Here is a 22819-nt window from a genome sequence, read left to right as displayed (position 1 = left end):
CGGCCGGCCTCCTCGCGCGCGCAACTCCGCCGCTTGCTTGTGCGGGATTACTCCAACAAGAGGGCAATGTTTGGGGACAAATTACGGTTTGCCTGCTGCTGCATGGTTGACTGCCCCCTGTACCCCCACCCCCCTCACACACATCATTCTTAACACATTTCATTAGGTTGCATTTGGGGCCAGAATATTGGGCCTGGGGGTCACCGGCTGACCTCTGCTCTGCTTCAACTCAACAGGAACCCACCGGGGTTAATGGCACTTTCACTGACTGACCTCGTCAAAAGGCCTTTGTTATCTTTCAAAATGGGCGCCCACTCCCGTGTAATGATGGGGTGTGACAGTACGCGACTGTTCTCGGGCATCATCAGATTAAAGGCGTCATTAAATGTGCCTGATTGAAACAAGGAGAGCCCTGATAACCCCTTAAGTGAACAATTACCAGCACATGCAATTATGACGTCTTCTACACAGTCAGTAATTATTGACAGATTTCTCCTCTGTGTCCTCCTAGGAAACAGAGCTTTTCTTATGCCGGTTTTCTCTGCACTAAAAGCCCCGCTTCGTATCAAAGTCGCATGTAGACAAGAAAGTGAGAACAATGAGGGGGGGAGTCGGGGGGGAGGATGTCAGTGTTTATTACGAAGAGGAGATAAAAGATAGCTGGGTGCTGCCACGGGCAATAACTCCAACGTCGATAAATGAAGCGTTTGGGCATTCGACTGTCTGGGCATGTTTCTAACGGTCCATTTTAAGAGTGCCGCTGCACGCGGGGACCATTAAGTGAAGCCGAGCACGTCCGCTTCTGTCAGAGTCAGAATACAAAGTCCTAAAACTGACCTTATCTTGAATGCGAGGCACACATGGATCTGCGAGAGTCCCGTCCAGCACACTGGGGAAGCTGCCCGCAGTGGGACGCAATGACCGGTGGATCAGCTGATTAGTTGAGGTAAACAGGATTAAGATGAATGAGATTGGACATTTTGATTGCATTGTACCTTTTTAAGGTTTTTTTTTTTTTCCTGGCAGAAACGCGCCGAGCTCCGCCAATGCCGATTCCAGCTTCTCAAAATTGCCAAATGACTTGCCCTTTTTGGCTCGTTGGAAATGAATTTCGACGGAACATTCTGTTGCCATAGCAACCGCCGCTGGCAGGCCTCCGTGGCTGTTTGTCCGCAGGTAATTGGTATTTCCTCACTTTCTGCTTTGTAATTCCCCGTCGTGAATCCGCCGTTTTAAACAACTGCTAAAACCGCCTCACCAGAAAAAAACGACAAATTGCGTCTTCGACCTTCCGTCGGCGTGTGTTCGGCCTGCTGCTCCCACACGCAGTTACAGCGGGAAAGTGAAACTACGGTTGGGATTTTTTTGACCTAAATATATGACTTTGAAATTAATTTAAAAGCGAAAGTATTACAAAGATTGGTAGACTGGTACTGTTTAGTTAAGTTTACCACGGACGCTTTTATTTTGAATTTTACGGCATTGAAGTTCAGGATGCATTACGGTTCATAAGAAGTAAAAGTTCAAAGTCACTCTCACTGACAAGAACAACGGCCTGCGAGAAGGTCAATTCCCTCAAACCCCCGAGAGGCAAAGGACGGGAGCATTAGGATGCTGTCCGCATCAAAGCAGCATATCAGCCTCATGCAGCAATCCCCCCCCCTCAAAAAAGAAAATAAATGAGAACATGTTTACTCTTACTGTCTATCTTATGAAGACCACAAAACAGCAGCCACGCACGGAACATCTCTACCGACTTTACATTTATTACTGCAAGCGATTTGTAGTTAGAGCCATAGAGCAGTTTCCCTAAATGCCATGTGGGGAAAATCCATAATCCCCTCTGTCAAAACAAACCCTCTGGGTTTTTTCCTAATAGGAGATGGTGCTCGGATTAAGAGACGGGTCTGCCAACGGCACATCACTCAGGCCCTCGTTGACGTGTGCGTCGCAAACATGATATCTTACGGCAAACCACTGGCAAACACTACGGTTCCTCGAGGGCACATGATTTAAGTCTCAACCATTTAAGGGCTCTGAAAAAAAAAATGCAGCCGTCGGCCAACGGGAATGGGGACCGAGCCCCTCTTCAGAGATGCGGGGGGGGGGGGGGGGGGGTTTCGCCGAGGCGCCATCTTGGTGACACTAAATTTGTGACTAACAAGAGCGGTCTCCTCCCGCAAGGAATGCAAGTTGTCCGCGACTTTGTCACCAAACCCCGGGCAGCTCCTCGCTCATTGGCCGCGCAGACGGGCCCACAAGGCACCCTGGGAAACGCTTCGCCTCTTATTTCAAGGACAGTTTTCTATGGCGAGATCACGCGGAGCGCCCCCCCCCCCCCCTCCTCCTCGCCCTTTGTGAAAACATTTCAATGAGGCCACTGACAGGTGGTCTTCAAAAGAGCAAGGAGGCATAGCCGGCGAGTGAGCCACGGAGCAAAGTGCTCCTTTCACACACTCTTCCCCCTCCTCGGCTCCACTACTGGGCTGAAGAAACCCGGCATTCAACAGGAAAAGTCCCTCCGATGTTTATACAGGAATATCCGTTTCAGGCGGACCTCTGTCCCAACCAGATGCCAGACCGCTCCCCCTAAGCTCGCCGCGCTACAACGATGTAATGTGTGCCGGATAAATAATCCACCAGACAAACATTCATCCCGAGCGGCCCGTTTTATTTTTCTATTAGGGAGCTTAAGAAGCTGCTTTAGGGAGTAGCCTGCTGTGTAGTGGAGGGTCGGGGGTGTGCGAGGCAGGTGGGGCTTCAGTGTCAGGCCAAAGGGGAAGGAGGGGGCTGGGGGGAGTGGGTGGAGGGGCCCTGTGCTCCCTCTGCCCCGGAGCAGGAGCCGAGGCGTTTCTGGGATGCGTTTCAAGAGCAATAAACTTCCCCCGGCGTTTCAGGGGTGACATTTGGAGGTATCAGCACGCTAAGCCTGGGAGGGGTCGGCACGCCGCTCTGCCGGGAGCTGCCACTGCCTCGTCTGCAGCGAGGGGATTTGTGTCGATGACGGGGACCTTAAAATACCCCCCCGACCCCGGACCGACTCCAATGCCACAGATTCACTTTCCCTCGCCTCCACTCATCGGCCGACACGAGGCTGAACGCAATTGTGACTATGAAGCTCCGTGGGTGGGTTTTGCGATCCTCGGTTCAGTCCGGCCAATACCTGGATTCACCACTGCGCCCGCCCCCCCCCACCGGGCGCCGGAATCACAAACACACAGCCGCCCTCACCAGACCCGATTCTTGTCGGCTCTGACTTGGAGGCTGCGGCTCCCGTGATTGCATTTTCGCGAGGCGTCGCCGCGCTCCCTCCTCGTTCGTTTCCGTCTCTGGCGCTCGGCGAGTCGGGGTGAGGCGCAGACAATTACTGGGAGCCGGTTGTTCATTTACTCCCACAAGGCCGAGGGGAGGCGGAGGTGATGAGGCAGCTGTTGGTCGGCATGCTAAACGGGAGAGACTTGCCACGCAGGGAAGTGGGGTTGGTGGGAGCGGAGGGGTTGTGGGGGAGGGGGCTGCTAATCAGGATGCCTCGGCTGTTCCTTCGGAGGTGGGGGCTGTTTGTTGCTCTTCAGCCTGGATGTGCTTGATTTCCTCATTTGGTTCTCATTTGCTCGGTTGCACCACAATGACAGGAGTCTGCTTTCATGGGTCTCTTAGGGGAGGTGGGGAGGGGGGGGGGGGGGGCAGAGAGGCGGTGCAGTTTGGGAGAGTCAGCAGCATCTGGGCCCCTTTCATTTAAAAAGGAAGCCGGTGGGCTGTCGACTACACTTTGGACAAAAAAAACTGACATTTGTGCCGAGGAGTCCGTGGCACACGTTTCAGCTCCAGCAGATTTATGAAGAACTGATCGAGTCAGCGATGCTCCTCAAACAAAGAGCCACATGGGAACGCAACTTCAGAGTTCCAGCTGTCCACTATGTCGCTTTGATCTTCTAGCCTGACGGTGAAGACCTGATGTTATAAAATAGAAACTTTATATAAAAGGTAAGTGTGTTAGCTGCTGGAAACACTCTGATTGCCGTAACAACCTGCGCGCCACACCTGCAGAGCGACCCCCCCCCCCCCCCCCTTGCCCTCATACCACTTTAAAACCACTCAAAAGCTCCCACCAGCCCCCCCCCCAACCGGGGCGGATAGAGTAGAATCAGAAGAAAACACAGCCTGTCAGGCCAAACCACTACCTCTTTCTGCCAAAACAGCAGCTTTGAGAGAGCAAGTGCAGGCAAGAGGACAGACTTGGATGGGGGAGGGGGGGAGGAGGGGAGCCGGTGGGGGAGGGGGAGGGTCAATCACTCAGTGGGAGGCAGAGAATGAGGGAGACAAACATAGTACTGGTGTTGGCACTAAGCCATGTTTGTGTCACCAACAGAAGTAGCCTTGTCTATCTGCCCCAACCCCAACCCCCCCCCCCCCCCCCCCCCCCCTCCCCCCCGCCTTGCACTCATCTTCTCCCAGTTTGCCTGGAAACGGAGTCAAGGGGCGACCGGCTGGATGCTTGGTAACAGAAAAAAAAAGGGTTGCGATGGAGAGGAGGACAGGGAAGCAAAAATCACAAAAAAAGGGGAGTAGAGGGGGTGCCGGGGGGCCGGGGGGGGGTCTCAATAGCAGGGACTGTGCTTTGGGAATGTTTTATGAGGCAGGGACCCTTTTTTTCTGTTCGGTTCCTCCAAGTGAACCAACCAGCAGCACTGTGGTTGTGTGGGCGATTTGTACTCTGCAGAGACGACCGCGCCAGAGCTGCTTTGAAGATTCTGTGTTTTTATTATTTCACATGCACAACCGAGAGAGAGAGAGAAAGAGACAGAGAGGGGGAGGGAGGGAGGGAGGGAAGGAAGCCTCTCACACCTAGCAGAACCTGATAGTGCTGGCGATACATCTTAAAATGAAATGAGACGAATGTGGCTTGGATCAAGGGGAGCGGGGGTGGGGCGGGACTGAGAGAGTCTGAGATTTCACTCGGACCGCACTGCAGGAAGGGAGCCAACTGCCGTCCCAAATGGCAGCCTTGCAGAAATAAGTGCTTTGTGTTATGAGGCATGTTGTTGCTGAGAGCGGATCGCTCTGTGCAGCTAACTCCCGTCTGCGTGCTCCGCTGCAAAAATAAAAAACCAAGGCCACCTTAGAACTGCCTGCCAACTACTATTCTTGTTGGCAATGCTGTGCAGCGTGTGGGCTGTTAAAGCCCGTATTAGTACCACCACCAGCTCCTGAGGCGGTCAGGGCGGATCCAATTACGTCTGAGCAGGCGAAATATGTACGATAATGACAGCGGGATGATTATTCCTTTAAACGACGGAGGCTTCAGTGAAGCCTTTTGAAAAAACCAATAGCTCTTTGACGTGTTCGTGCAACCACACTGGCTGTGCAAATAGAAAAACATCCCACATGTATGCAGCCATTAACCCCCCACACACACACACACCCTTTACCATCCAAGGCTCATTCGTCCCACTAAGCGGCGCGTTGAAGCGCTCCACTTACCGTCTTCAGTTTCCTGCCACACGATGCCTTCCAGGTTGACGCTGGTGCCGGGCTCGCAGGGCCCCAAGCACTCGGGCTCGGTGGCCAGGGCCACGTCCGACGTGTTGACGGCCACCGAGCGCGTGCGCACCATTATCTGCTCACACGGCGAGGAGATCTCACTGTTGCCCACTGTGGCCAGGAGGTGGAGAGGGGGAGGAGCTGGCGTGGAGACAGGAGATTCCATCTGTGAAGAGAGAGAGAAACATGAGACGCTTTAGAACCACTAGACAAACACACAGAGGTCACATGGGGGGAGGGGGGGGGGGGCACAACAAAGGCGCCCGCGAGGACGCCATGGTGGTACGCTACTGGTCCTCCAAAGCAATCCTACTCGGAAGGATGCAGCACTTCTGTGTCTTTCATCCACGTTAGAGGTGGTTAAGAGGTAGGGGAGGTGATGTGGGGGGAGGGGGGGGGGGGTATGTTGACTGCTTTGACTGCCATTGTGGAAGGAGAGAATTAGCGATGCAGGATTGGTCAAACACCCCCTCCTCCTCCTCCTCCTCCTCCCTTTGCGAGCCGCCAAGCGAGACCAGTGACACCAAATCATCTCACAGGCCAATCACTGATTAATTCCCCAAACTAAGGAGCTGGTTGTGGGGGGGGGGGGGGGGGGGGGGCAGTAATTGATTCCACCTGTTCTGACACACTGACAGCAATGAACAGACAGAGTGGCCGACGCAGGAAACGAAAAACGAAAAGGGCAGAGAGGCAGAGGACGGGCGCAACGGAGATAACGGGAGGAAGGAAGTGCGTGGGCGGAAAAAGAGAGGGCGAGGTGAGGGAGGGAGGGGGCGAGGGAGAGACCGATGGTGATTTAAGGGCCGCAGTGACACCGGGTTTAGAGCAGGTCGGCATTGAAGCGCGGCCAACGCCACACATTCATTAATTGGGTCTAAAGCACCGGGTGCTCGGGGATACGCCGCCAACGCTGGATCCAATTAGACTAAGACGACAAAATAATAATTGACACATTGGATCATGAGCCTGTGCGCCCCTTAAATAATTTAATCCGCTTAGTGTTCCTAACTGAGCGGAATGTGGAGAACACAAACTATTCATCTCGGCATATATCGGATGGAAGTGTCATGGTCCCCAGAAGATGAATCCCAACGACTGCTGATCCCCTGATGGTTCCTCTAGCGCCACAGGCAGGTCAAACATTGAATGGACCCCAAGAAATGAATCTGTACATTTACTTTACATTAAAAAAAAACACTTTCATTCGTGGTTCCCAGATGATGAATCCTGCTTTGGTTAGTCCATTAATGAAAAACCGGTGAAACTAGATTTAGCCTTAACGGCACTTGGCCTGAAGCTGCATTGAGGCGCACACAAACATCACGAGAGTGCTCCGTTGCTACATTTAGACAACACTTAGGCGTGTGTGCGTTTTCTGCTTTTTGCTGGGCACTCATCCAATGTTTGGGGGTTTCGTAAGCATTGCAATCATGCAAGACGGAGTCCCACTTTGCAACAGCAGCAAAAGCTTGTCAAAGCAATGACAACATAACGAATAAAAGCATAAAGTGTCAGGAAGATGGAGAAAGATTGGCATTTAAAAATCATACTTATCCATTCAAGATGTAAAAACATGAATTGCTAATCATTTCTCACGTTGAACACATTTTTAAAAAGCAATTTGAATGAACAATTATTCGCGACTGATTGATCGTGACCTATGCATCAAATCATTTGAGAGCAACACGGCCATGAATCACACCGCGTGACACGTTTCAGATCAATCGCTGCAGGAGGAATAGGAATAAAGTGCTTTGGAAAAACCAAACATTAGTCCCCCGATGAAATTTAATATTAGCTCAAGACTTATTCACTGTTCACAGAGAGGAGCGCCGATCGAGGACGAGCGAGTGAATGTGTGCGGCGAGCGTCACCGCGGCGAAGCGGCCGCTCGTCGGCGTCCTCGTGCACGACGTGGCCGGCCGCGGTGAATCAGCAGAGCCCGCCTTCTGAGTGACAGCCGGCGGGAGGGAAAAGGTGCACGCGGGGTTCTCCTCTAAATTGACTCGACTGCGGCCTGGAAGTGACCTCTGAAGCGGAAGCTCGTATCATTCATTTTCTTTTTATAGTGTACTAGTTGTAGTATTTTCTGCTACTTGTACTATTAGCTAAAAAGCCGTCCTGTTTCGTCCAACCAACAGTCAAATACCAGAGAGACTTCCTTGGCGTTGTGAATGGGCCCCTTTGTGCTTCCTGCTGCAATGTTTGTTAATGCAACAGCTGATACGATGGAAACTTGGAGCGAAGCGGTTGCCCTATAGCACAGAAGGGAACTGAAAAGGCTTGTACTCAGTTTACTATGATGAAATAGAAAGAAGCCCAGAGCCATTTTTGGCTTTGAAAAAAAAAAGGGGACTGAAATGTTCGATCATTTATTTTCCATCCATCAACTATTTGGTTAATCGACTAACTGGTGGCGCTCCGGCCAGAGACACAATAAAAAGACACGGTTTGTATGAGAAGCCTCTGAACTAACTAAAAACATTGGAAGACTCCCATCCAACACTCCAGCAGTCAGATTTAAGACGGCCATGTCTTACATTTACAAACTGGGTGAAACCTTTTTTCCCCGATGGGCTTTTTTCATTTTGTTTTCTTTGCCACTTAAATCCTGGCACCAGGCCAGCAAAAAAGGAGGAGGAGTAAAGTCTGATTCCTCCACAATAAAAGAACCATTCTCTAACACGTAACGGCATGAATTAATTAAATAGGATCACAGCGGCTACGGGACCAGTGTACAATGTGCATGAACAGTGGCGCTCTATTTCCACATTCCATCAATGGACGAGCGAACAAAAGGACTTTCACTCGGAGGCCGCAGAACGTGAACCCACACAGGGGAAGCGCCTGACGTCTTGTCAACATGCGACTGAACAACACAAATTCCATGATTCTCTTCCCTCCTAGAAAACGGATTGTGAAATGTCCAACCCAAAACCACATGAAGCCTGTGTGTCACGGGAGCCTTTTTCTTAACTGGAACCCCATGAAGACAGAAAAGGGAAAGAACAATGTTGAACTGACGGATCTGCAAGGCTACCTCGCAGCGCTGAGAGGGGGGCTTCCAGTGATCACACAATAACTCTCCCACGGCAGACAAGACGCTCGCTGCACACTTTTTTTTTTGCTTCCTCTGGACACATTAACTTGGGCTTTAACTTGTTTATTAGAGTTGGGATTAAGAAACTGAGCACTGAGCTCGGGCGAGGATTACCAAGAGATTACTCCGCGGTGTCACACGGAGACACCTGTCCCGGCTGCACCCGAGACTGCCCCCCCCCCCCCCTCCATCATGCCCCCCCTCACGAACTATTTGAGTTTACCAAACTCAGTACTGTCGTCCTTTTGTGGTTAGAAGAGTCACTGCGATGTTAAATTGCATGACACACAGATGTGTTGATTCTAACTGTATAATCTTATATTGGCGCTTTTTGTTTCAAGTTCAAATCATTAAGAATATCGCAATTCCCCTTTTTTTAGTTCGTGCAATTTGTTGTATGCCGTGCACTGCAGAAGACAAGCAGAGCGTGATATTTATTGTACACTATTTATGGAAAACCACTCTCGTTATAAATTCCATCTTAATTGGAATATTTTTGTCTGTCAAAAGAAAGGACCTAGATGATTTGTTCTGTAACGTGATTTCATGTGGTGGAGATGAAGAGATTGTTAATCCTCTAAAGTGAAATAACGCTGCAAATCAAAAGGACACGTGAGGGAATTAAAAAACGGGCTTATCGTGGATCTTTTGACATTAATGAACACAGGAAATGGCCGGAGTGGTTGTGTTTAAACAGCTGAAAGTATCAAGGCTCTGGATTCAAAATCGTGTGCCCGTATGATGTTTAATACAGATATTATCTTCACCGGCATTCATTCTAAACAACAGAGCTCTGGTGCACGCTCCTCGTGTTCAACACGGGGTGATAAATGTGTGCGCGGTCATGGTTTGCCCTTTCATACGTGACTGCTGTTACAAGTCAGAGAATTATGTTTGCAACCGGAGCCCAACACACATCACCGCTGCACCATTAAATCACATTTATTATTGGTGCTTTTACTGCATTAGTAGGTATAATAAAAGAAGCTTCTGTTTTACATGCTGATTTCATGTAACTGCTTTCTTTCTCCATTGAAGTGCATTGAAATGGAAATAACATTTGGAGGGAAACTCATGCTGGATAGAAGTCTGTGTTCACCGTTTCATTCTAGACCGGCGTTCACCCTGAATAGGGAATAACACCCTGAGGTCGAGTCACAGAACGCACACAAGGTCATTTGGATTAACCGCATGTGTGGATTTATCATAAGATAGCGCTTTATGGGTCAATCTAGTTTTATTGAGGGGCAAACGCTGTACAAAAGGGCTTTCACTATACTGTCATACTATCGCTTTGTATATCAGGTCGTCTAATGAACGAATACGTTAGTGAACACGAACATGCGCTGACATTTTTTTGTAATAAACCATTTAATACATGCTTATAGAGTTGTTTTTCATGACTTGGAGGAATGTATTATGACACTGAATGTTCAAACAGAACCGGTCTGGAAGTGGGTAAAAGGTTCTGACTGAGTTGCAGCAGTCTGAGGAGACTGGGATTGATCTAAATAGGTCTCTGTTTATTGTGGAACGCTCTGGACTTTCCAGCCTGGTGAAGCCTGGGCAGCTCCACACCGTTTCCAACATCAAAAGAGAGACACATCTGTCTGGAAAAGAGAAAGCGTAATTCTTCCTGACACAAGGGCCCATTATTTAGCAAAAAGGACTCCTCGCTGAAGTGCTATTAGTTGGCCGAGTTCTGTGTTCCCGCTCCAATTATGTAATTATTTTTGACACCGGGGGCAAACCCTGTGGACATCTTTGGTGAGTTAGTGAGGTCAAAGGTCGGTGGAGATTACACTTTGTGGTCGGTGCCGCTTTTCAGCTCCAAATGACGCAGTTAAGAAATGTCAAAAAAAAAAAAGAGGGACCCAGGCTCCTTTATGTGGCTGCAACGAAAACCATGTGGGGACCTTTCTGTAATCTGTATTGTGTTAAACCCACATCATTTATTTAAAAAGGAAATAAAAATACACCATTTTTTGTTACAATCATTCATTCTTGCGTGTGCTAAGCTCAGCTAGTACCAACCTAAAGTATTTTGACATGCGTCAATCTGCAATATACGTGTAGCGTTGAGGGTGGGGGGGGTGGAGCCACTGTCCTCTATAGCTCCGCCCACTTTTTAGCTGCCCGAGAAAAAAAACAGCGTTTCCCCAGAGACTTTTAAGGAAAGCGGCATTCAAGTTGTAACCAGCCAGGACGACGGCATCGTGCAGACGATCCGCATCAATGCATCACGCTTATTAGCATTGAGCTACAATTAAAAACAAAAAGCACAAGCCTCCTTTCATTTGACTACTTACATCAGCCGGTGAGACGCCGAAAAGAACCAAAAAAAAAAAAAACACCTTAAAGTGGCGGGATTCAAGTCGTGGAAGCTTACAAGAGTCTTTTCACCGGCCCATTTCCTCTCCTGAAACAACACATGCTCTCTTTGAAGCTCGTAATCACAGAAAGCGAAAGAGGAAACAGGAACACCTGACATCCATTGTGGACCACCAGCTGGTTAGAATAAGGCACTCGGTTTCCAGGCAACCCTTCTCCGTCTCAGCTGCTAATTGTGCTTTCAGGAAGGCATAGCCACCCATAAATAATACAGAGGGGAAACCAAGCTGTGATGAAGCTGGTCACCCGTGACCCACAATCCCTTTAGAGCCGCCGTGAGCGAGCCGAACTTTTCAACCAAACAGTTGTTGCCTGGAAATAGAAAGTTGCCGTTTGCTGAATTACCGGTAAGTTGTTGTCGATGACATTACGACCCTTTAAATGACACAATTGTCATATAACAGATGTGGGGGACGGAATATTTGTGTTGAAGTTAAAAGCGCGCCGCCCCCCCGCTTTGCTCAACATGTCATTTTATAAATGGCTCCAGGAAAACTCGGACACATTTTGGCACTTAACGCTACAGCTCGGGTTTTATGACGCAACAGAGCGAGGAGTCGAGACATAAACGTGAAGACGCCTGCAAGAGCAGCGAGTCGACTTTCATCTCGCAGCCGTGAATTACAGCACGGCGGTGAGAAACGCGGGCGAGGCCTCCACCTTCGCTGTAAAATTGTGCGGCGATCGGATTTAATATCTCTTTTGGTGTAAACGCGCCCGTCGGAGGCCCGCGGTTGACCTCTCGGGGGAAGAGGTTCTTTAACCTGCGGAGGCCCTTTCCGATGAAAGGACGAAGACCGGAGGCACGAGGGACGGAGGACGGAGCCCAGATAAGTGCCGCTTACCAATTTGCTCGACCTAATTGGCTCGCTTAAGGAAAGTCAGAGGAAAAAAAAAACAAAAAACTACTCCATCTTCTTTTAATATAAAGTGGAACTGGAACAGTATCTGGGCTTCCTCCCTCCCTCCCCATCTGGCTCAGCCGGCTGCCCTCGGCCTACGCCTGGTGTTGTTTGTGAAGCCGGTGGGGGAGGGGCGAGGGACGAGGCGGGGTGATTGGGTTAGAAGTGCACTGGAGCGGAGGTATTATGGCGAGATGTCTGCGCGTAGCGGCCTGGACATCCCTTTGTGCCGGCTGCTGATAAAACACGGCGAGGACGCGGCTGCGTGCACAGGAGCCACGCGGCTCCTCTGGCCTCGTTGCTTCTGTGGTTTGACAGTTAGCGGTTAGTGGATGTTCAGCAACACGCACGCACGCACGCAAGACTGTTGTGAGTGCAACCCTGAATACTGGCAGCTGATAATTATGTGTGATATCGATTGATCCGGCAGTTATTTCTTTTATTGACAAATTAACCGTCTGCCATATGTAAGAAAAAACACTCGAGGTGCCGTCTTTTAATGTCCGTTTGTCCAAAAAACGGTCCAAAAAACAAAAGCAACACTCACATTTGAGAAAAGCTGCAAACAGGAAATTTATCTGGATTTGCTTTGAAAAGAAAGACAGAAAAGAGATTTATTAAAAAAACAACCAGCGATAAATTATCTGTCATCATACCTTGTGGTGTCACTGTTATCCAGAAAACGCAATCGGGATGCTAATTCTGCACCGCTCGCCCCCGTCCCATTTCTCATCCTCCCGCTCTGACCCCGGGTCAGTCGGTAACAACAGTATCTATTACGACAATAAACCACATTCTTGTCAAGGTCACCCACATGTGTGCGACTGGGAGAGAGCGAGCCTGAGCCTCCAGCGAGGGAAGAACAGATAAAACAAAGCTCAGCCGACAAGGCATCTCCCCCATCGGCTTAAAAAAAACGGCAAAGAGGAAACCTGACGGCAAACCGCGACGCCATCGCCCACAGCTCAGCCACCTGGACCCCCCCCCCCACCCCCTCCTCAAATACCAGCCATTCACTCCTTGACGTCGGAGGCTTTGAAATCAGGCCGGAGAGAAATCTACTTCCCCGTGTGGCAAAAGGTACGTCAGGATCCCGACAGCTGCGACCAAAGAAATAAATGAAATGAAAATAATGGTACGCGGCTTTTCCCTTCGAAAGCTTCAAGCAGTTGAGCTAAAATAAATATTCCTAGCCTCACTAACCTTTTCATGTGAAAAACAAAAGATATTTATCAAGTCACACGTTTTATTCAAGGAAAACAAGTTGTTATTCAGGCAGGCAGAGTTCCCCAGAGCCCCCCCGACATCAAACTATTAATAGATGTTCTCCGTCGGTGGCGTTCTCTCGTGTTGACGCTCTTTCTGTCGGTGCTGCCTTCCCCCGAACATTACAAAAGACAATCCAAAAGCCAAACATCAATGAACACACAGAAGAAAACAGAAAATATGCCTTATTATTTTCCATTGTTTTGTGTTGGATTGGCCAATGAAAATAAACAGAAAATACCCGGCGCAACACTTTCAAAGCGGGTGCCAGCAGGGAAACCTGTGCAACATCGGATGATATATCACCTTGAACCGTAAATAACGATTTAAAAAAAATACCTCGAAACACCCACAATACAGTCAGGAGGAGTCACGTTATTTGCTTTAAAAAGAAATGCTGTCGAGGCGACTCGGGTTGAGCCGCTCAGATGGAGAAGCAGGTGATGAAGGTGGCGAGGTTAAGGCCGAGGCCGGGGGAGTAAAATGTGTGTGTGTGTGTGCGCATACAGACTACACAGACTCTTATATAATACAGAGTCTTTGAGCCACAATCACAGCCGCTTCTGCCACTCTGATCGACCTCTGCTGCCGGGCCGCCTCGCAGCTCCCGTTGAGCAGAGTCCGTCCAAATGGCCGGCAATAGAAAAACTATAATATATATATGTAGTTGAAAGGGGCAGGTCACTGGAAGAGGGCAGGATAAGATTAGATAATCCGTTATTGGTCCCACAGCGGGGCGAGTTAATTTTTTCTGACCTCCCCCTCCCCCCCGGCACGTTCACGTCTTGCTTGGATAATTATAGTCAGTAATCCTGGGAGAGAAGTGAGGGGTCTGACCTGGAGATAAATCTCTGCTAGCAAGTATCAAATCAATCTAAAAGCTGCCACGAACTACTTTGGCACCACAGCAAAAGCAGACGGAAACGTCGCGGAGACGCTGGGCTTAAGTCGGAGGACGCCGGCGGGAGGGGGAGACCGTTCAGATCGTTAAAAGAGCACAGATAATCAGACGGGGGAGGGGGGGGGGGGGGGGGGGGGGGGGGTGGTGCACCAAAGCTCCCGTCCTCCGCCAGCCGCTGAGCAGAAGTCCGTCGCAGTTTGGTGACCTTGTTAGTTTGAGTGCCTAATCTGCTAATGCCCTGGTAAAAATAAACAGTCGGTGCAGACATTGTAGTCGCCCCCCCCCCCCCCCCCCCCCCCCTTCCGGCCTGCAGCGATCCATAAACACACAGGTTACCTCCGTCTTTATTTATCCTGGGGACTGTGTGTCCGTCTGACGGCGAGCATAAGATGCACTAATGCTCGCTAAGGTGGCGAGACATCTGTATACTTAGTTAAAACGTTCAGGATGTTAACAAGGAAGAATTAGTTTTCCTGCTCTTTTAGTTTGCTGCGGAACATCAAGGAAAAATATAGTTTCGTGATATATTTAGCTTTAAGTCTAAGGTTTTTCTGGAGGTAGATTTACTCCCAAAACTTTGCTTCGCGAGGCTTAAGAGTTCATACCAAATATTGGATTTGAGACGAGAGCAGAGGAAATAATTAAACTCACAGTAAGTATTAAAAAGAAAATCTTTCTTATGAAGTTATGAAGTATCCATTTTTACATTTGAATTAATTTTTAGACTTCCACAAGTTCACTCGTCGCTGGGAACTTGTGGAACTTTTGCAGATCCGCCAAACAATATTTTTGCACAACGGAAGAACTCTCTCCCAAATACTTGTCCTGCAGATATTTGTTACAGTATTTCTTATATACACTAATTCTAATGTTGTGTTTTCTATATTAAAAGGTTCTCAATAGTACTTTGCCTGGATTTTCACATCTTTAATACGTTTATTGCATCGGATGTAAATAATAACCTCATTGTCATGCCAACTAACCCTAATTCAAGAGGAACAATGGAGCCCTGCAGGTAACTACTGCACCTCTGATACGATGGACCAATATATGAACACGTGTGCAAAAAAACAAGTGGAAACATTTAGGTAACCGCTTTGACATTCATCGTAACTTGATCAAAACCACAGATCATAACAAATGGGTGGTTTAGTCTGAAGGTCGAGCGGCACAGAAACAGTGCATCGTGTTTCTTAAAAGGTATATTAAATGTCACATTCAGCCATAACCAAATTGCCAGGACCTCTAGAGTAATATCATCAGCTGTGTTACTAACAATATACACCCAAATAATGGTGACATATGACTTAAGTGAATGGATTCAACAGCAAAACTTACCGCTCTTCAAGGGGTACATAAACCTAATGGATGTGATTAAGTATAATTCAGTTTTACAGATGGACGGCGAGGCCTCCTTACCAAACATAATTGAATGTGCGAGCTCAGCCCCTCGCTGAGGACTAAACAACTCCCCAGCCTCCACTACAAAGAGGAGCTCATTTCCATATCATCTTCACCTTCATTGATCCACTCAACACATCCTCCTCCTCCCCAACGCAAACACCCCAAGGTCCTTTTGGAATATTTGGAAGTAGGAAGGCGCAGGGGGGAAAAAATGCAAGCAGGCGCATTCAAACATCAATGCATGCGTGGTTAAATGTCCACCATTTGGTGAAAATCACCTCGGCAACAAGAACCACCACGCGACCTGAGTGGGCCGAGCCATTGAGCCCCCGGCCCACCTGCGCCCAGAGACAAACGTATTCCCAATGGTCACCGAGCCGGTTAGCCACGAGCTAACAATTGTACTCTGAACCAGGGAAACCTTTACGTGGATCTTTGGGTTTCATTGGACGCGTATTGCTTGTCACATGACCCAGTGGCACAGCGCTGCGGCGGCCGGCCGCTTCGGTGCTACACTGCCGGGCGCTTATGTAGGAGGCAATGTGGTCGTTATTAACGCACCGGCGCGCAGGTTTTTAGGAGGGAATAAATAACAGGAGTTACTGGCAAAGGTTCAAAGGTGAAGAGTTTCCTTTTTTTAATTGAGTTATGGGCAGTGGATGTAATTAATGTCTATGTGAGAGTTTTAAAAAAAGTCACTGATATCTAGAGAATTTGTGAGAGACTTTGGTGGGTTCATTTGAACAAGAGGGCTCCAGGTGGTTCTGGTTTCCTCCCAGTCCAAAAAAAAAGCTACATTTATTTTGGGGTTCACTCTGGGGCCGATGATGCACCGGCATGCACGCGGGTTCTTCCGTTTTCAGATTCTTCAATATTTCCATCGCGAACCTCGAAACTGCCGCACATAAAAAAAATAAATGGCCGTGATATTTCGGCGAAGGCGGTTCTGTCGGGAGAACAATCTCTTCCTCCGCCTGCAACGGATAATGCAACGCTTCTGTATTCAAGGACGGCGGCCTCCGATGAGCATATCAGCATTCATAAGAGGGCCGCGCGCCGAGGCAGCGGTGACTTTGATGCATGTGCTGCTCTTGTTTAAGGAGGGTTGAAGCAGCGTGAGAGAATCAAACCCTCCAAACCCCGGAGACGGGAGGAGTCCTTGGCACTCAACCAATTCTGGGGGGGATCTTTCTTCATTTTTTTTTTTTATGTGTGCAGCGGAAAACCTACATTTATCACTTTGGGGCTTTTAACGCAGTAAAGCATGTAGGTGCAGTATGTATAGGACACCGGGATCAGGAGTAGGGAGAAGATTTCATTCGCGGGTGGAGGAATAAAAGGACAACGCTGATGAGTGTAGTGTGTAAGATGTCGAATGCAGTACTTTCCAGTATTTAGTCAATAAGTAGCTTCCCCACACACACACACACACACACACACACACACACACACACACAAAAAACGTACACTGGACGCGGAACAAGCTCGGCTCAGCTATTAGGACTCCTTGTTCGGCGTGGAGTATTTCCCTTTGCATCCCAGATGAGTCGGCCGTTGCGCTCACAATGACCTCTTCGTAACTCTCCGTGCATTGTTATTTTAATGCTGTCATCTCTGGACGGGCCAAGTCTGGCTCCCCGGTCCAAGAGCCTCTGCCAGCTGCATGAATTCAAAATGGTCGCGTAAACAGTGGCCGGCTCCAGCGCCCCCACCCCCCCCCTCCTCCTGCGCCAAAGTCAGATAGTTCCATGTCATCGGGTTTGAAAGGACTTGGCGGCGGAACGAGACTTTGGTTTGGTCAGCAGAAGTGCACAAACCTCCAGTGTCGCGGCGCTTAATGCGTATATGGTTTATTTATTTATCTATGTCCCTTTAAGAGCCTTAGCTGGGGGAGTGGGGGGGGGGGGGGGGGGGTTTAAGGGATTCAGCGGTGATGAAGCGTTAAGTTGCTGGACGGACGCCCAGGTCGGCGAGCAGCAAGACGCTTTACCTCATTCTCAAAACGAGGCGTTTAACATGACGGGATTGTGTAAACGCTCATGAGAATCTCGCCCCGGCGTTCACGTGCATCCAACACAAATACCTCTGCACTGAAGCTATTCTTTCCCCCCCCCCCCCTCGCATTAATGGAGGATTGTTAACGCCTTGCTAATGTATGCTAACGGCGTGCTGATTTACGGTCATTTGGAACCCTTCCTGAATCCACTGGAACATCATTACTCCCCACTCTTAGAAGACATCAATACAAAAAAAATAGTTCTAGTGCTATAACAATGATGAACTGTCTAAATAATTTGTGTCTCAGCCACCATTTGTCGCTGTGGGTGTTTCGCATTAATAACATCTGCAAATATTATTCATACATGGCGAAGCGAGCCGTTTGGCATCGGGGGAGCAGAAAGGGAGTCTTGCGAGATACAAACCGCTGCAAAGTGCGCGGCTGCATTGCGCGCGATGGAAGCATCCAGCGACTCGTGAATGTTTGACATTGTTCCCGAAGGACGGACGTGTTTTCCCTTTAATTTCTATCAGCAGTATAATCCCCTTTTGAAACCCTTTTTTAGGGTGAATTAGACGGGCCCTGCATTCAAAGAGATGAGTGCAGAGACGGGGGGGGGGGTTGAGGGGGGAATAATCACAAGAGCCTCGCTGTCTGTGTGGATTAGAATGGGAACGAGAATCCTTTCATCTCAGATCTGTATTTCCAAGCTGGGAAGCACTGAGGCAACGCGCTGAAACCTTCAAAAGCATAACGCACGCCGCTCCACCAACGCATAAAGGCCCCCGCGCCGCTCAACGCCATTAATGCGCCAGAACGTTTACCCCCGACGCCGCTGCACCAGAGAGGAGACTCGTACGAAAGATCCGCTCTCGAGGCCGACCTCTCGGACCCGGGTGGGGGGGGGGGAACGCACGCCATCCGACTCGCGACCGCCATCGTCCCGGGGGTTGCCGACGAGAGGCCGGGCCGCGTGCAACCAGAGTGGACACTTTAAAAACACTGTGATGACATAAACATCTCACATCCCTCTGGGATAAACAAGGGTTTCATAGCTACGTATTTGGAATAAGATAAACAAAAAAGGGATTCTTTTTTTTCACATCACAAGTACTTTCAACTGAAACACACTCGTGTGTGTGTGTGTGTGTGTGTGTGTGCGGACTTGTTTTTCCCCCCTAAAGGCTATACCACCAGTCAAGTGGTATTTTTGGGGCAATTATAGATAATCACAGTGGGAGCTGACGTGAGAATCTTGCTCATCCACAGTAGCAAAAAGAAGCTGAGCCGGATGAACCTTCTATTCAGCTGGGATCTCCTTCCAAAGTACACAAAGTAACGTCCACTTGCTGCCTAAACAAATACTGTAGTGCTGGCATCTGCAGAGCTTACATTATACTAAATAAAACATGTATTGATGTCCCCTTGAAGGATGTGACCGGCTGTTTAATACCGATGTTTTCTAGAGCAAAGGATGAACTTGTTAAAATAATGAATGGATAATTTATATAAACGTTGGCTGCTTTCCATTAACTCATCTGCAGCTTCAGCCAAAAAAAAACAACAAAGAGCATTGGGAAACATCCAGCATGATTAGGGAATGAGAGAGAACTGACAACAGACTAATCCAAATGTCTCGAGTCTCGCGTTTTAGAAACCACAGGTGATTTAGGTTTGTGTGTGTATTCCAGAGACAACAAGTCGCATGATGTCACTGTTGACCGGCACACCGCAAACCCCAAAAAGGAACTGAATGTGTGAGCCTGATGACAGCCGGAGGACAGGAGAAAGAGGCGCACTGAGCGTCGGGCTCTGCATGGGAGGACATCGAGTATCTTTCACAACATCGGTTCGGTTAAATGAGGAATTTCACAGATGAAGCATTAGTGATTCCCCCCCCCCAAACGTGTTCCATTTAACAACAAACTGGCTGCAAACAATCTCCTTAGAAAAGTATTAGGGGCTGCAGGGAGGGAGGGGGGGCAGAAACGTAATCCTCCCTCTAATCACTCTTGCTCAAACACTGCTTTGCTGTTAACTTCCTCTTTTGTTAAACTAAAAACCTTTCACAAGCCGTTAAAAGTTCTCGGACTCTGCAAGTATTTTCTCATCCAGCGTTTCGTGCACTAAAAACAAAAAGGTCTCCACGCTGATAATTATTTAGCAGGAAAAACAAAGAGAAAGCGCTTGGGGGTGTTTGGCGAACTATCGACAAATTTATAGTTTTAAGTCCATTCCACAAACTACTGAGAAATCCCTCGTCCACAACCGTAGCGAGAGAGTAGAAAAAACTTTCAGCCGCCTCGTCCCTCGCTGGTAGAAATTCCAGTGGAGTAGGTGGGGGATGGAGGGGGGATGGAGGGAGGAGGGGGGTCGTCTGCTCCTCCCCACTGTGTGGGTTTTGTTCTGCTAATCAGACCACATGCCTCAAGGATTCAGGAATCCAAGAGCTCTCAGCCAGCTCCTCTCATTCCACATCCAGCCGCAGCAGCCTGTGACAAACTATTCAGTGTGTTGGTTGTGGTGGGGGGGGGGTTAAAGACTCCATCCATTCATAACACTGTTCTACCCTCCCCTCATAATCTGAGGCAGTTCTTTCCCCTCCTCTTACCCCTCACATGCCCTCTCACCACAGCAGAACCCCTTTTCTTTCTGGTTTTATTATCAATCTCGTCGCGCACACTGGGTCTGAACGGGCTCGTGTGTATTATTAGACCACGGTCCAACCGCTCGCCCACGACGGTTTGAAAAAGAATACAAACACAAGCGGGCCCACGTTGAAAGCCTCCATATCCTCGCTTGTTTTCGCCCTGTTCTTTTCCACCCTTGTTGGGTTTCCTGCCCCGGTTCTCTCCCGCTACAACGAGGCACGCTGGAAACTCACGGCCTGACAATGGGAGACAGCTGCTCTCGCCGCACAAGTCCGCCATGAGCTGAATTTGTGGTACAAGCCCCCACCCCCCTCTCCCCTCTCCCATCCCCCACTCCCGGGCCTCCCCTCGCATTGCGCCAACTCCAGACGCCTCAGCACACCTCGTGGAAAGCTTCGGAGGGGGGAGAGAGAGAGAGAGAGAGAGAGAGTGGAAGACGGGGCAAGGGGAGAAAACAAAAGCGTGACGTGGCCTTGTTTGGTGGTCCCTTAAAAAGGCACCACAACATTGTTCTGTGTTACTGAAGAAAACCCTTGCGTCAATTCTTAATTATGCATTTAAAGGAGATACAAATACGTGAAATAAAACACTGAAATAAAAAGAGCAAGTGTCAACAGGCTGCCAGAAGCCTTCGCAGACCACAAGAGATATTAAATCAAAATTCCGTAGTAATTTTAAGAGTGTGGTCTAGACTGCCTGCAGGTGCCTGTGCATGAAACAGCCAAGCAGCTAAAAAGGCTCGCTAACAAACTAAAGACATTACCCATTTTCTCTGTCTGTTTTATCCACTTGTCAGCAGTTGGGTGCGATTATTACTAGCGCAATGCTAGCGCCATGTTAGCGCCATGCTTTTCTCTTTTTTTCTTAAAACTCAGATTTTTCCATTGGAGTTTGGAGACCGAAATGTGCTTTTTGGGAAAACTAAGTCATTTCCCTTAACCAGATAATAGCACAAGATTCCCGATGGGTCCCGACAATCGCCGAGAGGTTGAGACAATTCCGAGCAACGGGGCGGGAGGAGCTGCCAAACTCCTGTACGGAAGGAGAATACAAGGAGTTTGCCTCAGCTTCGCTGACCACACTCAATAATGATGACAAAGAAACTAATGAAACACAACCACCCCCAAATCACTCAGGGATCCAAATGAGGTCAAGCACCGACAATAGAAATAAATAGTTTTTAAAACCTTCGTCAAATATGAAAATACTTGAGCACACAATCATATTTCTGATGGAATAACCAAACTATTGTAAAAAGACAAAGAACAATACACTACTTTGGGGGGAGGATTTAAAAAACAACGCCAAACAACAACATGGACGCCGGCGAGGCTCTCCTCCCAGAACGTATCCTGTCCACGATGAACAAAACCACAGCTTTTGCTTCAAACCTTTTTCACCAGACTGGACTTGCTGTAAAAGATTATTTTGCACTCGACATTAAGTGACAAAGAATCCTGAGAAGCCCGCAGGAAGCGGTGAGATCACGGGACACGAATCGGGCTAAACGCTCCAGCGAGGTCAAGGTGACTTACAGGCGGCAGCGTTTACGGCTGGAAAGACCCGGTGACAGTATTCAGTATTTCCAAACAAAAGGCCCCTCGACGGGGATTTCCTGAGCAACAAGGCCATAAACATTATCCTTTAATATCACAGTGGTTTTCTCCTCTGGACTTCGAGGGTGATGAGTGTACTATACGGCGATGTGAATGGACCTGGTCCTGAAATGATGATGATGTGTCTGTCTAGAAGTGTGCAAACTGGATGTGAAAATTATACTTTGAAAAGAAAAAAAAAAAGAGAAGAAAAACAAGCGCCAACAAGCTGGAATATGAAAAAAAAACACTTTAAGTTGGCAGCGTTTGTACCAAATGACGAGAGAGAGCCAACTCATCTTGGAAGCCGTGTGTTCGGTGGCAGCTTGAGATGGAATTATTAAATATGTATTCCCATCCCAGAATCAATAGACTTGAGAGCCGCGAGGTTGTGTTCGTCTGAACCCGTCTCCATGCGCACATCATCAATAGGCATGTTTGGGAAACGGGCAGGATAGGAAATATGTGGAGGAAAACACCCCGATGTGATCACAGATTGATGTTATATGTCATCTTTTTTTTTTTTTTAAAGGTCAGATTAAATATTTATTCGAAAACGGGAGCGTTTTGAGCATCGTGTGCTTACAAAATCCATTGTGATTTACAGCGATTCCAGCGGCGCGCCGGCGAGGGATAAGTTGCTGTAAGCCGTGGAAAGGTGGGGTACGCATGGAATGCTTCGTAGTCTGCAGAAACATGCACGTCCACATGAAATGAAAATGTCAAACGCTCGACCCACGTTAGGAAAATAGTTTTCATGTCCATTCCAGCGGCTGTTTGCGGATATTAAAAAAAAAAAAAAGAACAAAATGTTCAAAATGTCTGTTATCAAACGTCCATGTTTATTCCCGTAATTTGTGGATATTTTTTTTCCCTCCTCCGAGCTCATACCGCTTCACGTTATTGTGAAGGCAGCTGCTAATGGCAGACGTGGAAAACAATTAGCGTCAAATGTTTTCTTCCTGTAGCAGTGAGGGACTCCCCGAGGCTGGATGCTTCTTACAGAAATCACAACCACCTGGTTGCTGGCAGACAACTCGCTGCTGCGGTTCATCACCTCACTGTG

The 22819-nt window shown here is 48.6% G+C and overlaps 1 protein-coding gene across 4 annotated transcripts in view; it reads right to left on the bottom strand.

The window, feature by feature from the left end:
- Positions 1 to 22819, bottom strand: part of znf609b (zinc finger protein 609b) — a 58238-nt gene that overhangs the window by 15182 nt on the left and 20237 nt on the right. For all 4 annotated transcript variants that reach the window (XM_078085657.1, XM_078085660.1, XM_078085658.1 and 1 more), the window contains exon 3: positions 5482 to 5707. In XM_078085657.1, coding sequence (XP_077941783.1) covers positions 5482 to 5707 — 226 coding nt within the window. The remainder of the gene's footprint in view (positions 1 to 5481; positions 5708 to 22819) is intronic.

Source organism: Gasterosteus aculeatus, chromosome 12 (genome assembly GCF_964276395.1).
Source record: "Gasterosteus aculeatus chromosome 12, fGasAcu3.hap1.1, whole genome shotgun sequence".
Lineage (NCBI taxonomy): Eukaryota > Metazoa > Chordata > Actinopteri > Perciformes > Gasterosteidae > Gasterosteus > Gasterosteus aculeatus.
Note: the sequence above shows the minus strand (reverse complement) of the source record. Positions and strands in the feature narration are given on the sequence as shown.